At 36.3% G+C, this 13373-nt stretch overlaps 4 protein-coding genes across 7 annotated transcripts in view; 1 reads left to right on the forward strand and 3 right to left on the reverse strand.

Moving 5' to 3' along the window:
• Nucleotides 1-250, reverse strand: part of LOC110851462 (adenosylhomocysteinase-like 1) — a 29750-nt gene extending 29500 nt beyond the window's left edge. For both annotated transcript variants that reach the window (XM_022099239.2, XM_022099238.2), the window contains exon 1: nucleotides 97-250. The gene's annotated coding sequence lies outside the window, so the exon portion shown is untranslated. The remainder of the gene's footprint in view (nucleotides 1-96) is intronic.
• Nucleotides 251-567: 317 nt separating this feature from the next.
• On the reverse strand, nucleotides 568-5061 carry LOC110850856 (N-acetyl-D-glucosamine kinase). Of its 2 annotated transcripts, XM_022098444.2 has the most exons (9): nucleotides 4778-5061; nucleotides 4415-4699; nucleotides 2239-2326; nucleotides 2077-2175; nucleotides 1862-2000; nucleotides 1688-1798; nucleotides 1492-1615; nucleotides 1248-1422; nucleotides 568-1153 (listed from the first exon to the last, which is right to left on the reverse strand). In XM_022098444.2, exons 2-9 carry the CDS (start codon nucleotides 4444-4446, stop codon nucleotides 833-835), a joined length of 1089 nt encoding a protein of 362 aa, XP_021954136.1. In that variant the 5' UTR covers nucleotides 4447-4699; nucleotides 4778-5061; the 3' UTR covers nucleotides 568-832. The 2 variants fall into 2 exon arrangements, with proteins under 2 accessions (XP_021954136.1, XP_035708455.1); XM_035852562.1 differs by having other exon boundaries at nucleotides 4415-5061.
• Nucleotides 5062-7400: 2339 nt separating this feature from the next.
• Nucleotides 7401-10479, forward strand: LOC110851224 (calcium-binding protein 39). 2 transcript variants are annotated; one of them, XM_022098913.2, is made up of 4 exons: nucleotides 7401-8308; nucleotides 8576-8976; nucleotides 9089-9512; nucleotides 9620-10479. In XM_022098913.2, the coding sequence occupies exons 2-4, from the start codon at nucleotides 8655-8657 to the stop codon at nucleotides 10281-10283; spliced, it is 1410 nt and encodes a 469-aa protein (XP_021954605.1). In that variant the 5' UTR covers nucleotides 7401-8308; nucleotides 8576-8654; the 3' UTR covers nucleotides 10284-10479. The 2 variants fall into 2 exon arrangements, with proteins under 2 accessions (XP_021954605.1, XP_035708676.1); XM_035852783.1 differs by having other exon boundaries at nucleotides 7401-8976.
• LOC110851223 lies at nucleotides 10469-13355 on the reverse strand. Its single transcript, XM_022098912.2, has 7 exons — nucleotides 11987-13355; nucleotides 11827-11907; nucleotides 11621-11736; nucleotides 11324-11543; nucleotides 11114-11248; nucleotides 10859-11029; nucleotides 10469-10778 (listed from the first exon to the last, which is right to left on the reverse strand). The coding sequence occupies exons 1-7, from the start codon at nucleotides 13328-13330 to the stop codon at nucleotides 10659-10661; spliced, it is 2187 nt and encodes a 728-aa protein (XP_021954604.1). The 5' UTR covers nucleotides 13331-13355; the 3' UTR covers nucleotides 10469-10658.
• Between the last annotated feature and the right edge of the window lie 18 nt (nucleotides 13356-13373).

A 13373-nucleotide genomic window follows, 5' to 3' on the forward strand; every position in this document is an offset into this window, starting at 1 on the left:
TGAAAGTCACACATATTTTAACTTTCCATGCTTTTCCTGAATTATTTTCGATGTGTATTTAGATAATTACCTAAAGGAGAAATAATAATTACTCACCGATTTATCAGGCACCAAATTTGACAAGGATGGCTTGTGTGTGAATTAAAGTGTCTTCAAATTAAGACGTGCTTCTTGTAAGAAATTTTAAGCGCAGTGTGATGATGATGACCCAACTATTAACAGAAGCTGATTGCCAGTGTCACTACTGGCCGGACAGTCTCAACGCCTATTTTTGACTGCAAAAGGGTTTCTCACAAACAAAAAAGGCTTAACATAACCGTATCCATGTATGAATCGTTGAAGGATTGGTATTATTCTGACTGGATTATTAGTGTTATAACCTGGTTGTAACTATGCTATTAACGAGACTCGGCTAGGTAAGTGCCCCGACCGATGAGAAATTTGATATATGAATGGCCAGCCAATAACCTTATAAACTTATATTATATGCTACTTAAAGACTGGAACACGTTGTCCGCCATATTGTACATTTGAAGGCTAATAAGAATAAGAGGCGGAGTGAGGAAGTTCCTTATTGTAAAATTGTTTATTGTTTATATGATTGTTTCAGAAAACAAAGAATAATTTGGCAAGTTGTTCTGAGTAATTAATTCACAATAAATTCCTTCTTGCATTAAAAAAATTATTTATGTTGTAGATATAAAGACATTGTAAAAAATAGATTTCATCTCGTTTTCATTTCATCTCGAATTTTGGACAAGTCAAAAGCCGAATATTAAAAAATGTGATTAGTTAAGATTATGGCATCATGTCGTTTGTATGAAACAAAAAATTATTGCGCAGCAATTGCATTTACAATATCCAAGCCGCCACCATTTTTCAAATTAGAAATTTCATTTTCCATGCCATGCGAGTAGAAGACTTGGACAATTTCATCGTATTTTCTTGGAATGCTGCAACCCTGTGCGCTGTAACAGGCAGCTCCAAAGGGAGCTGATACGTTCAGTCGCATCAAAGAGAACCGTGTCAAACGAGGTACTTGGCTGGGGTAGAGTCCTAGAACGTCCAGAAACCCAGGTTGAAGGTATTTCCACGACTTCCATACGGATCCAATGCAAACAATGGGAAGACCAAATTGAGTGTTGTGCAAAGCCTGCAATAAATTATTACAAAAAATATTGAATAATTTGGCATATGATTTCCCATAAAACTATGAAATACAACTAATCTAATCTTATTTAGCGTACTGGATCGATTTTTGGTGAAACAGAGATTAGGTGTCTTGCCAAAACTTCACCAGCCATTCTGAACAAATGGCGGCATAGAGGGTCTCCAGATTCTGCTCCTTCTGATAATTTTTTTGTCAAGCTCGCAAAGAAGGATTTGTTGAAATCCTTGTAGGAATGTTGCAAAAGTTCAAATCTAAAGAATGTATCTTGAGTAAAACTTGTTGATAAATATAAAATTTACTGAAAAATATGTATTTTTTACCGTGAGTCAATTTTGAAATGATTTAGGATCAGTTTCCAAACGAAATCTGTATTGTAAGGCGGTTTCTCAAAGTTGTCTTGGTCATCCATGCAAAATTTTACTGCCTTGTTTGCAATCCACCATGCTGTTACAAAGATAATCATTTAGTTTAAAATTAATGTTAATTAATGCACTTCAGTGAGATTATTCTTCACACCTGAACCTTCATCACCCAACATATGACCCCATCCACCACATCGGGCTTCACTGCCATCAGGATTAATCAGCAGACAATTTGACCCAGTTCCCGAAATCAAGACAATTCCTCCTGTTAATTATACATACGTTCTTAACATACTTCAATGTCAAATAGACATATCAGATTACGAACCAGCATCAGAAACTGCTGCAAGTGGACACTGCGTATCCGATGCTATTGCCACATAATCAACGCTCTCACAGACTTCGGAAATTCTTAACCTCAAGGCTTCATTTGTTTTTGGATCCTCGCAACCGCTCAGACACAGTGCCTGCGAGAACCATCAAACATGGCGAATAAAATAACCATAAAGTACATCATAAAACATTCGTCTGACGCATTCTTACCAAACCGTTAACAATGGTATCCAGTTTCAATCCGGCTTGAGCTTTCAGCTTTCCGATCATATCCACCGTCATTTCACAGCATTTTTCCATTCCAACAAGCTGTATTTTTTTTATAAATGATTTAAATCATATTAAGTATGGACTAGGAATATAATAATTTACCCAGAAATTCATTGCGGGTTCATCACTCAGTTCAGATATAACTTTTCCATCACCGCCAATCATGACGGCTGAAGCGTGGGTAGCTCCCCTAAAAAAAAAGAAAACATGTACGTCAATTAGTTTGATAGGGTGGAAAGAACTTTAAATGCATGATATAAAAATGCATATCATATAACTGCATAATTCTTGTTAGAGATAAACCATGAGAATAAATGATGGGGATCCGTTAATGGAATTTAATTTTTATACATACATTTTATCCATTATTAATAACCGTAAAAAATGGCATATGTCATTTACAGTTCATAAGTAACTTGATACGCCATTCTTGTTTAAAATATTTACAAGCGGAGAACTAGCTTCCTTGTTATAACCAGGAAGGTTAGGTTGGGTAAAAGAAGTTAATAGAGGCATTACCATTCCCAAGACTTTCATTCATTCCTATCAATCAATTCAATCGAATTTGTCTCATTGTTTTTGTTGAGTGTTCCAAGAATCGCAAAGTCATTCGCAAAATCGAATCAAAGCAATGCACCGTTTATTAACTCTAGACTGAACTTAGCCAAAGGCGATGAGTGAGAGGTGCGTTATAATTTGATTGAGAATTAATTTATATTCATGTTTTCCTTCATCGCTATTAATATTAACGAGTTGTTCTGCATGTAAGCTGGGTAGCTGGACAATGAAATAAACTACACTCGTCAATCCCACCTACCATGACTGGTTTCATTACCTAAGCCACTAATTATATACATACATGGCATGCTCGTAAATAGACGACAATGACGATGATGTCCATCCATACTGGATTTAGTACAATACAAAGGAATGCAGATATTTCCAACACGCAAAAAAATGTGACAAGTTCAAAGTCAGAATTAAACGAACTCTCAAAAAAATTGCATCACATCGCATCGCATCACGTAACATCCTCTTACCTCATTGGACGCAGTAGACTTTGAATCTTTTCATAAAAAAAGATGCATGTGTGTGTGTAATCGACGAATTTGTATTAATTATCAGAGATAATCAAATCACATCATGATACGTATCTGCCTACACCCACTTCCACCACAGGGAATGAATGGATTGATGATATGAATGATTAGTTTACGTGAAAATGTGAGACTGACGATCATGTTGGGCCGAGCGCATGGCTGATATTGTATGTAAATACCTCGGATGACAAAAAATTGTAAAATGTTATCTACCTCAGCTATGCATAAGCCCTTCAATAAAATGTCATCGGTTATTTAAATCTCACTCTCATATAAACATAAACATTCCCTTAATTTAATGCTTCATATGCTATGATGATGTGGAACATGTTCATACCCTCCAATTTTATTGACTCGTCTCCTTCGCCCTGCATCAGTCAAAGTTGACCATGACCATGACAGTGACCGCCATCCTTTATTTGTTGCATAATCACACCGATCAAGCCACAAAGCTGATAATACAGGTTTGGCATTGACACTGAAGTGCTGCACACAGGTTTACTCGGTCATTTCTGCATACTTTATCTATTCAGCTTATGACTGTATTATGGCACTAAATACGTCTTATACTTGTTCACGACATTGGGGAATGAATGGCACCCAAAGCAGAAGAAAACAATTAGGTGGTTATGCTCTTAGTAAATAGTAATAAATAAAGTGCCATGTGACAACACCGTGGTGTGGTGTAAGGCCCGATTACATATTATTATCTACCCATCTTTCAACTAGGATTACAAAGTGTCATCCGTAATTAAACACGTTCATAGAAAAAAACATTTATGGTGCTACTCTCTGCCATTTTATATAATATTATAGGTTTATTAGGCTGTTGGTAAAAGGACTGATGAAATTCAATATCAAAACATCATTTTTATCCAGAAATAGGTTTCAAAACCAGAATAATTCTATGCCCTAGCCACACATGCTCGATGAACGGAACAAGAAATAAAAACACAGCTGGCTAAATAACACTCTCACGCTCAAACATTAAAGAAAAATAATTGTGAATCTATGAATTTAAAATCTTGAAAACCTTGTGAAAAAAAGTGTCAATAAGAATGAACAAATGTACGTATATGAATTGCAATGACTTCCTTTACTACACAATATTTACATTCACATTTACCAAAACAATAACATTTGCAGAAAAATTACATCATAACAAATGTTGAACTCACCCTTCAATCCCGACAAAGTACTTTTTGTTCATCGTCCAATGATGTTTAATTTTGTAAAGTTGACCAAATATTCAAAATCAATATGTTCTATAAAACTTGTGTTACTTCTTATTACTTTTCAGTTCTACAAACAAATGTTCATCTCCCACGAAGACACGGCTCTTTCGGAGAGTCTCACTTTTGCTTCTGAGCAGGCAGATGATTCAGTCAGCGATTGCAATTAATCAGAGATTACTCTCCCTTCACTATTATCGTCATTCGCAGTAATAATAAAGCTGCTCGTATCTATGCAAATAGTGACGCAAATATCAATCCTTGTGTGTATGTATGTGGACGTACATGTATACAAATATGTGTGCTTACTTGCTTATTTATTTATTTATGCACCTTCAATATCTTTCATTCACTCAAGTCTGTAGGCTTAATTTGCATTGTAGATATTAGTAGAAGGGACGTGCCACTAACAATAAGTTTCGTCTCGATTGTATGCAGATTGTTGGTGGTGGTGGCGTCATTTGTAGTAGAAATCGTGCCAATGATAGTAATCGTAAGAACAAATAAATGTGTCTTTCTAATTCTTGGAGGGAGGGAGATTTTTCTGAGAAGTGGTGGAAGATTATGTCGCCGACGTGACGACCAAAAATGATGTGTGGGGTACGTTGTGTCGTCGTCGTGTGTCGTCGTACATTTTACCAGCAAAGTAATTAATTATAACTTACTGACTGTATGTATGCATGTGTAGATGAATGGAGATAATAGCATATGAATTAGCCCGTTATCTACATATCTTTATGGTAGAGTTGATTACATATTATGAGATCTATTCCCTACTTGCGACTGATGTGGTGATGATGATGACCACCACTTGACGAGTTTTTGACGGATGACATGCAAACGATTATTTGATGGGTTTTTCTCTAACCAAAGCATGTAACAATTGCCTAAATATAGGAGTGATAATGAGTGAAAAGCAAGAATTTATGTATGTACGGAATGGATTTTCTTTGCTGGACATGAGTTATAGAAGTTTGATGAAAATGCATAATTTCGTCATCCTTATCATCAGAGCAGCATGGATTGGTGAGTGATTGGGTGAAGCTGTCTCGAAAGACGATGATGTATAGGATGGACCGCATTAAGAGATTAATGTTAACGAAACAAGATAACTGATCGAGTAAGTCATGTGAGGCGAGGGTTTGGTTGGGTAAATGCCAGATTTTATTGTGGATAATTGGATAATTTAGGTTAACAAGTAGGACGTCGTAACCAACATTTGACGCTGCGTGGTGACCACTGTAACGGATAGGAGTCCTTTCATAATTAGATATTAAATGCCAGCATTAATACATGGCCAGCAACACGCAGGATAATTTGAGATTAAGATTTGCTACATGCTTACATTAATATTATCACCAGCAACTTACATATTTTGCAGTTTTGTTGAACAAGGGTTATAATTTAGTTAAAATGAATGGTTACACGCCGTCAGTGGCTGCGATGAAGCCGTTCAAATGCGTGAAACATGATGAAAATGATTCTTTTCTCAATAACTGTAAACATGATGTCTTAAGTTTCGTCTGGAAAATTAAATTGGATTCCTTTTGAAAGTAGATCAAAGCAAAAAGGAGTGTGCAAAGTCGTATTGTATGAATATCTAAATAAGGAGCATATTACATTATCTTAAACATGTGTAATTTGATAACTGCTTGTTCTTGGTCGTAAAGTTTTTTCGTAGTTGTTTAACTTTTCTCTTCCAAAAGAAAAGCAAGCTACGTGTGAGAAACTCACGTACAAGCAAATGCCTATTTTTCACCTGCCGCATTTCTACTTATTCCATGTTTTGAAAATACGTTAACAAAAGCTATTGTGCCATATTTTATTTTATTGTCAATTTCATTTCTAAACAACGAATGTGTGCATGGGCTGACAAATATGCAAAATAATTCGTAATAAATAGTCAACAAATTGATATGTTCAATGCCACGAACGGAAATTCCTCGTCTTGCTCAGGACATGGCGTGTGCGATATGCACATTGGAATGAAACTTACTTAATCATTGCCGACTTTTTCGCAAGTCTACCTGACTCTCATCATCAACATTCATATTGTAAATACGAATCAACGAATCATGACTGACTTTGTGTAGAATTTAAATAACAAATCAACTCTGATTGCATCACGCAATGGTGTGGAACTGAAGCACAATAAATCCCTTATTGTACCAGGAGAAAAACTTCTCATAAATTTCAATAATATTAAATAAAATTAATTATGTAGCTTTTTTTCTTCATTTTTTCTGCTCTGGGTGTTCATGGTGTTGGTAAAGAAGAAAGTAACGCATTTCACGGTGCGCTCGTGATATTGATTACCATCTCATCATCCATGGATGGATTCTCGTTAGCATCTTCTTAAATCCGCCATGAATGACTCATGAGAACATTTTCCAGTCGAATTGTTTTCAATGTGTGTGTAACTGCAACTTTTAATTCGCGGGTGACCTTAAACGCTTTGACATTGAGGTGGTAGTCAAGTTAGGTTAATCGCTTTTGCGTATACGGCGTGGCGTCGGCTTGACTTTTGATATATTCCGTGGTAATTGTTTTACATTAGAATTAGAACGACCACGCTAAGCAGCCAGAGTTAATTTTTGCTGAATTGGAAAAACAAGATTCATGAATTATTCAATTAGAATACCGTGTAAGCATTATACTCCTCGAGGTAGGTACCAGAATTGTATATAGATGGATATGTAGATGGATGAATAACGAAATATTTGACATTTCCCAGCCACATGAAGCCATATAATAACATACATACATGCATAATACGGACAGAGTCCAATTCAGAATATATACATATATGCTCACAAAACTGAAAGTAATGATCTTGTGTCAAGTCAACAATTTCCAGATCTATTTTCTTTTCTAAATTGTTTGTGTGACGAGTTGTGTAACTTGTGTACATGTATCGGATCTACAACACACAAAGAATTGCTTCACGCTTGTGTCCATTTCCTGCATGGTGGCAATAATAGATTCCATAATAGTTTTTCTGTGGAATTGGACTAGACGAATGAAATAAAATCAGTAAGCATGCTCGCCTGAATGTCATTTAAACAAAAGTATCCAGTTTCCAGAGTCAGAATTATAGTAAAAGTAAAGATATATATATTTACTTTTAACTTTATGTAGAATCAACAATTTTGATCACTTCCACCATCCATTCGCTAGAAGAAGCCATATACATTTCTAATAAGCAGTTAGAAGCCAAATATCCTAGAAACTTGTACATACATATATCACATCATCACCGCTTCTAAATTCATACATAAATCTCACAGATGCCATGCAATGGTTTTAAATTAATATTTTAATACTAATTGCTCGGCTGAGGTAAGCAACAGCGAATAATTCTATGTGCATCATAAATAATTTTCGTGGTTTAAAATTCAGAGTGATTAGCAATTCGCAATTCATATAAGTATAATACTTGTTACATTTTCTTTGTCTTTATTCCAACATCTTGAGCATAAAGTTGTATTGTAGTTATTGTGGCAGGTGGATACATACAAAGAACGACAAACGAAGCCCCAAAAGTCTCTCGTCGTACGAGAGCAGTTAAATTTTGCTCGTGTTCATCAGTTGCTTTTATAAAGCATTCTACTCTAGATTCATAAACCGTATTGTACTCGTCGTATGGACTCTTTGCACATCTTCTTAAGGAACATTTAGCTACAGAAATTGTCTCAACTCAAAGGATAATTATTTGTTCATGTTTGGAAATTGTGTGCGTCGCAGCAAAAGTTCGCGTTTTTTGCATGTCATAAAGTGCATAATAAGTGATTTTAAAGTCATATAGTACACAATTTCAAGAAGAACTACAACGATGTTAACGTAAGTGCTTGGAATTAGCGTATTAATTGTTATTCTTCTTCTGCCATCAGAATATCCTAATTGAAATCGGTCAAGCATGCAATGGGGTAAAAGTAAAATGAGGCGTTAGTACATGCATGCCTGCCTACCATAACCTCTCCTCCTTGTTAAATTAAAACTCGTCATTAGGGTTGGTCATGTACAGATACATTCACACCAAACTCATCCTCCTGCCAAATATCTTGACTCTCTTAAAAATTTATGCTACTTCCTTCTTCTTTGGTGCAGAAAGTAGTAACACGCTGGCGAAAGGAATAAAGTCTATTGTTTGCAAAATACCACTACCACCACCACCATCACCACCGGCATGGAAGTAATACCGAGAAAAGCGAAGCTGTCCAAGCTCCAATCAACACCCGCAAACTTTGTGGATTGCAGAAGTGAGGATAAAAAAGTCGGCTATGACAACGGGGTAAACTCCTCCAAGGACAGGATCTTTGATATGCTTTCACTAAAGTCAAAAAGCATGGAAGATAAGTTGGATAAATTGTGCAGCAGCAATCACAAAGAGGGCAACAGTCAGATGAAAAACAACAAGTCAATTTTTAAGGGTCACAAGTTTTGTATGGATCCAGAGCAAATGGGGTTTCGACTGAAAAAAATGTCTGGCAAGAAAACACAGGAAGAAGGTATGTACAAATAAATTGTCATAATTTTTCATATTAAAAGTGAGATTTAGACTGCATTAGTTGAGATACATTGACTGGATTTGTGACACTTTTACTCTGTGTTGAAATATAGAAATGTTGGAGAAAAGGTTTCTAGGATTCTCACTTTCCCGACCCACCCCACAAGTAAGACTTAACAACTTGAACAACTTGCTGAGCTCGTTGACTTCCCCCGACGACGACTCCACCCCCCTCAGTTTGACTGATGCCAAGAATCAAAGGCTGATTTCGAAGCATCTTTGCCATCTCAGAATTAGCGTTTGTGGAGACAAGGGAGAGAAAGTGTTGAACGACAAGGAGCACGCTTCCCTTACAGACGTCATGGTCAAGTCTGGCTTTATTTCCATGTTGGTGATGAAAATCCCACTTCTTGGATTCGAAGAGAGGAAAACTGCCTGTCTCATTTGGTGCAACTTATTTCGACGCCCTGTTTCTGAGGGACCCATGGTCACTTATCTGGAGGGCAACCCAAAACTCTTGTTTTCTCTTTTGGATGGGTGCGTACATATATAAAAACATTTGCAATAATACTCAGAAAATTTTGCAAAAGTTGAATTTTACGCAAGTATAAAGATTTAATATGTTTAAACCATGCTATCTGTAGATACCACAACCAATCCCTTGCACTGACGACTGGAAGGATGCTCAGAGAATGCATCCGTTACGAACCGCTGGCCAAGTTGATTCTGTACTCGGAATATTTCTACGAAATTTTCGAGTTTCTGAAAACGTCAACTTTTGAGACCTCCTCTGATGCTTTCATCACATTCCAAGCAATTTTGATGGAACATAAAAAGCAGTCTGCGGAATATATTAAGGAGAATTTCAACAAGTTTTTCACAAATTATGACAAGTTGCTTACTTGTGACAATTATGTGACGCAAGTGGGCAGTTTGAGGTTCTTGTCCAGGTTGCTGTTGGAGAGGCAATTTTACGACCTCATGCGACAATACGTACAGGACGGAGCAAATCTGAAGAGAATCATTTTGCTCATGACGTCTTCCTCTGGAAATATTCAATTGGAGGGATTTCACATTCTAAAAATCTTTATTGCCGATCCTGATCCTGCTCCGCAAGTAAAATCAATCTTCACGAAAAATAAGGATCGACTAATTCGCCTCATCACGATGATTAACGGTGAAAAATATGGGGAGACGTTTGGCGAAGAAAAGGCCTACGTCATTAAGCAGTTGAAGGATTTGAGCAAACGACATGGTTCGGGTGTTAGCTCAGTAACTGGTTCAAGTACCGATGATACAGATGGATAAACAGTTCGTGTGTATCGCTACTTAATTTATGCTACTTAAGTAACGCATAAAACAAATTATATATCCATTTCCTTATTTTGTAACTATTAATCAACATGGTAGGAATTCTTGGATTAAGATTTGAGTTATGTAAGAGTATTGCTATTTGTACAAACTAGTTATAAAATCAAAAAATAAATAGAATATCAGATATTAAGTCACAATTTATTATTGCATGCTATTTCAAATGCAAATATACGTAAGTAGCAAATCATAAATTAACACAGTGCGAAGTACTAATGAGGGTAATCATGATTCCTTGGTATCCTTAGTATTCTTTGTATCGCAAAATCCCTCATTATATATCTAGAGCACATTATATGCAGATTATATATATCAGCTATCATCATCACAGATATATTTGTCTTGAGGAATATTCTTCCACCGCTGACATCGAGGACAGGGTTTCGAAGGGTTCATACATTTGGCATGGTAAACAGCACCACAAGATCGACACTACAAAAAAATCATAATAGACTCATGGTCAGTTTATTGTGGTCTAGCGTGAAATAATATCAGAAATATAAATTGCATACCTTAAAAATTGATTCCAAGTTAAAAGGAAAAATCACTTCTGGGTTTTTGCATATTTCGCAAACGAAGCCTTTCGCTTTACATATTTTGCACGAAATTATGTGAGATTTTCCTGATTTAAGTAATTTGGTTAAGGGAGCAGATAATGCTCGATTGGTAACTGATAACAAGTCCTAAAAAGCAATGAGCAGTGAGCATGTAAATTATAGTTGTTATAAATCATTGAATTAGAATTATCACATAATAGTCTAACATACTGATAAGCTATAAAGATGAATCTTCTCGTATATATATTCCCGTGAACACATTTCTTTTTTAAATTCTTCAAATGCCGTTTCGTCTTTACAAGTTTGAAGGTACATTGATACATAGTATAATTTTGTCCTAAGATCCTGTAAACATGAATACAAAATTTGAAGTTCATATGTAATTCATGCTGTATCAAGTATTTTATATAGTTAGCTTACGCGAAGTTCGCTCAACTCGTCGATGAAAGTATATAATTTGGAATTAATTCGTTCCAAATCAAAGAGTGGTTGATCCTTTACCATTTGAATAAAGTCGTGAGATAATCTGCAAACGCTGTACAGCGTAAAATCCCAATTCAAAAGTATCCGAGATGGTATCACGTTCATGTCCAAAAGGTGACAATTACTGCAAAAATAATTCCCCGTGAAGTGACATACTCTATAAAATTTAAAGATACTTTATTAATTGAAACCTATAAAGGAATAATAAAAACTCTTTGGCAAAAACAAACAAACCTAGCTATTGCAATGCTCATTCCAATAGGTGCACTACAACATTTACAACTGTACTGCTGGATATCCATTCCGACTTCATTTGCAATCTTGCCCACAAATTCCGTGATTTGAGAGTACTAAAAAATAATTCATGTTTCAAGATGTTGACTGAATATATTATAAAACCCTCTTGATTAATCCATAACATGATGTAATAAAATGATTACCATTTCAGGTGAATGATTATTTGCATCATAGGTGAAAATTATCTGCCATCCATCCTGCTGCTTCAGTCTTTGAGAGTCGGTCTGAAATAATTAATAAACCAATTATTATGATTTAGAAACGCAAATACGGATGGGCACAATATTATATCAAGCTAATTACAAAGGAAGTGGTGATATCTGAAGACTCCAAACCATCATTATCAGTTGTGGTTTCCATACTTGAACCACTATAAATTTCAGCACCAATTTTCTTTTCATTATTGTACGCCGCAAGAAGATCCAAGTAACTTAATTCTTCATTTTCCACATTACTAGAGCTTCTTGCGTCTGAGTCAAGAATGATTTTCGAGCTAGGAATAATTGGTTCTTCTGGCGTCACATCCAAAATTACTTTGCTTTCTTGAACAACTTTCTCCGAACTTGTGTTTGCATGTTGAACAGTTTCTGATCTCTTTGAGGTGGAGGTCGTTGTGACTATTTTGTGCTGCAACTCGTTCTGCTTGATATCTGCTAATGATAATTCTTTTCTTGAATTTGACTTGGACACTGTTGAAAATGCGGACTGATCTTGCGTTGACAGCACCGAGTCAGCAATTCTTTTGGATCCATAACCACCAGATCCGGAATAACTACCAACAATCATTGGGGACTCTTTCCCATGAGCAGTTGCTCCAGATTGACTTGCATCTGAATTGCGCCGGCTGGATGCATTACTGGAAGACGACGGCTTCGATGCCATTATGATACGAAGTGCATCTTCTTCTGCGAGAAGTGGTTGGCGTCGCAAGGCAGTAACGAATTCAGGTACGGGATTCTTCACCTTCCCGAGTTGAGGAATTGTTTGTAAATCTTCGGAATCCATGTTTGAAGCAACATCAATCCCTTGGGAAATATTATCGTCCATCCATAACCCAACTAAGGAAAGGGGTCCACTAGTCCACTGATTTAAAAGACTATTGTCCACAACCAACTCAAACTTACAGGATTCCACCACACCAACGAGGTAATTCTTTAAAATGTCGCATTTTTCCGAATCTCGTAGAAAAGCGGAAGGCTTGTAGAAACTTCGTACATAAGTCTGATTTCGAAACATGTTTTCCAAATAGCTAACTAAGCTCATTTCATTTAATGTAATTCGAATCCATGCTCTCGATCTCCCCACATCACTGTTAACGTAATTGAGTTTTCGAATCTGTTCAATCACATCACGGTGGCTAAAAATCATGACAAAATCCCAGAAAGAAGGGTTTGGAATGGCATTTTCTCTTCTTGAGGTGAACAATGACTTGATGAAAGTATTTTTTAGTCCGTGGATAAATACTGCCTCCAGGATCCAACACAACATGTTGGTTGCGTCTTCATTTTTCAGTGATACCCAGCTCGCAGCCGTGTGTTTCATAACAATTTCACTAACACATTCCTTGAGTCGTAAAATTAAACTTGCTTTCACGGCACTGTCAGCACTGTCAAGGGCCGCGACGGATGATTTTGATTGGCGGAACATTTTTATTTAATAAGGAAATGTAAAAGAACAATATAAAACACTA

The sequence above is a fragment of the Folsomia candida genome, unplaced genomic scaffold, assembly GCF_002217175.1.
Source record: "Folsomia candida strain VU population unplaced genomic scaffold, ASM221717v1 Fcan01_Sc006, whole genome shotgun sequence".
Lineage (NCBI taxonomy): Eukaryota > Metazoa > Arthropoda > Collembola > Entomobryomorpha > Isotomidae > Folsomia > Folsomia candida.

Coding starts and splice junctions, on each gene's coding strand:
- LOC110850856 (XM_022098444.2), bottom strand. CDS start 4,446: ATGAACAAAAAGTACTTTGTCGGGATTGAAGG. Junction 2,176..2,238: donor AACCCGCAATGAATTTCTGG/GTAAATTATTAT, acceptor AAAAAAATACAG/CTTGTTGGAATGGAAAAATG. Junction 1,616..1,687: donor GTTGGGTGATGAAGGTTCAG/GTGTGAAGAATA, acceptor TCTTTGTAACAG/CATGGTGGATTGCAAACAAG.
- LOC110851224 (XM_035852783.1), top strand. CDS start 8,655: ATGGAAGTAATACCGAGAAAAGCGAAGCTGTCCAAGCTCCAATCAACA. Junction 8,977..9,088: donor CAAGAAAACACAGGAAGAAG/GTATGTACAAAT, acceptor GTTGAAATATAG/AAATGTTGGAGAAAAGGTTT. Junction 9,513..9,619: donor TTGTTTTCTCTTTTGGATGG/GTGCGTACATAT, acceptor TGCTATCTGTAG/ATACCACAACCAATCCCTTG.
- LOC110851223 (XM_022098912.2), bottom strand. CDS start 13,330: ATGTTCCGCCAATCAAAATCATCCGTCGCGGCCCTTGACAGTGCTGAC. Junction 11,737..11,826: donor ATAATCATTCACCTGAAATG/GTAATCATTTTA, acceptor ATTATTTTTTAG/TACTCTCAAATCACGGAATT. Junction 11,249..11,323: donor ACGAGTTGAGCGAACTTCGC/GTAAGCTAACTA, acceptor TCATGTTTACAG/GATCTTAGGACAAAATTATA.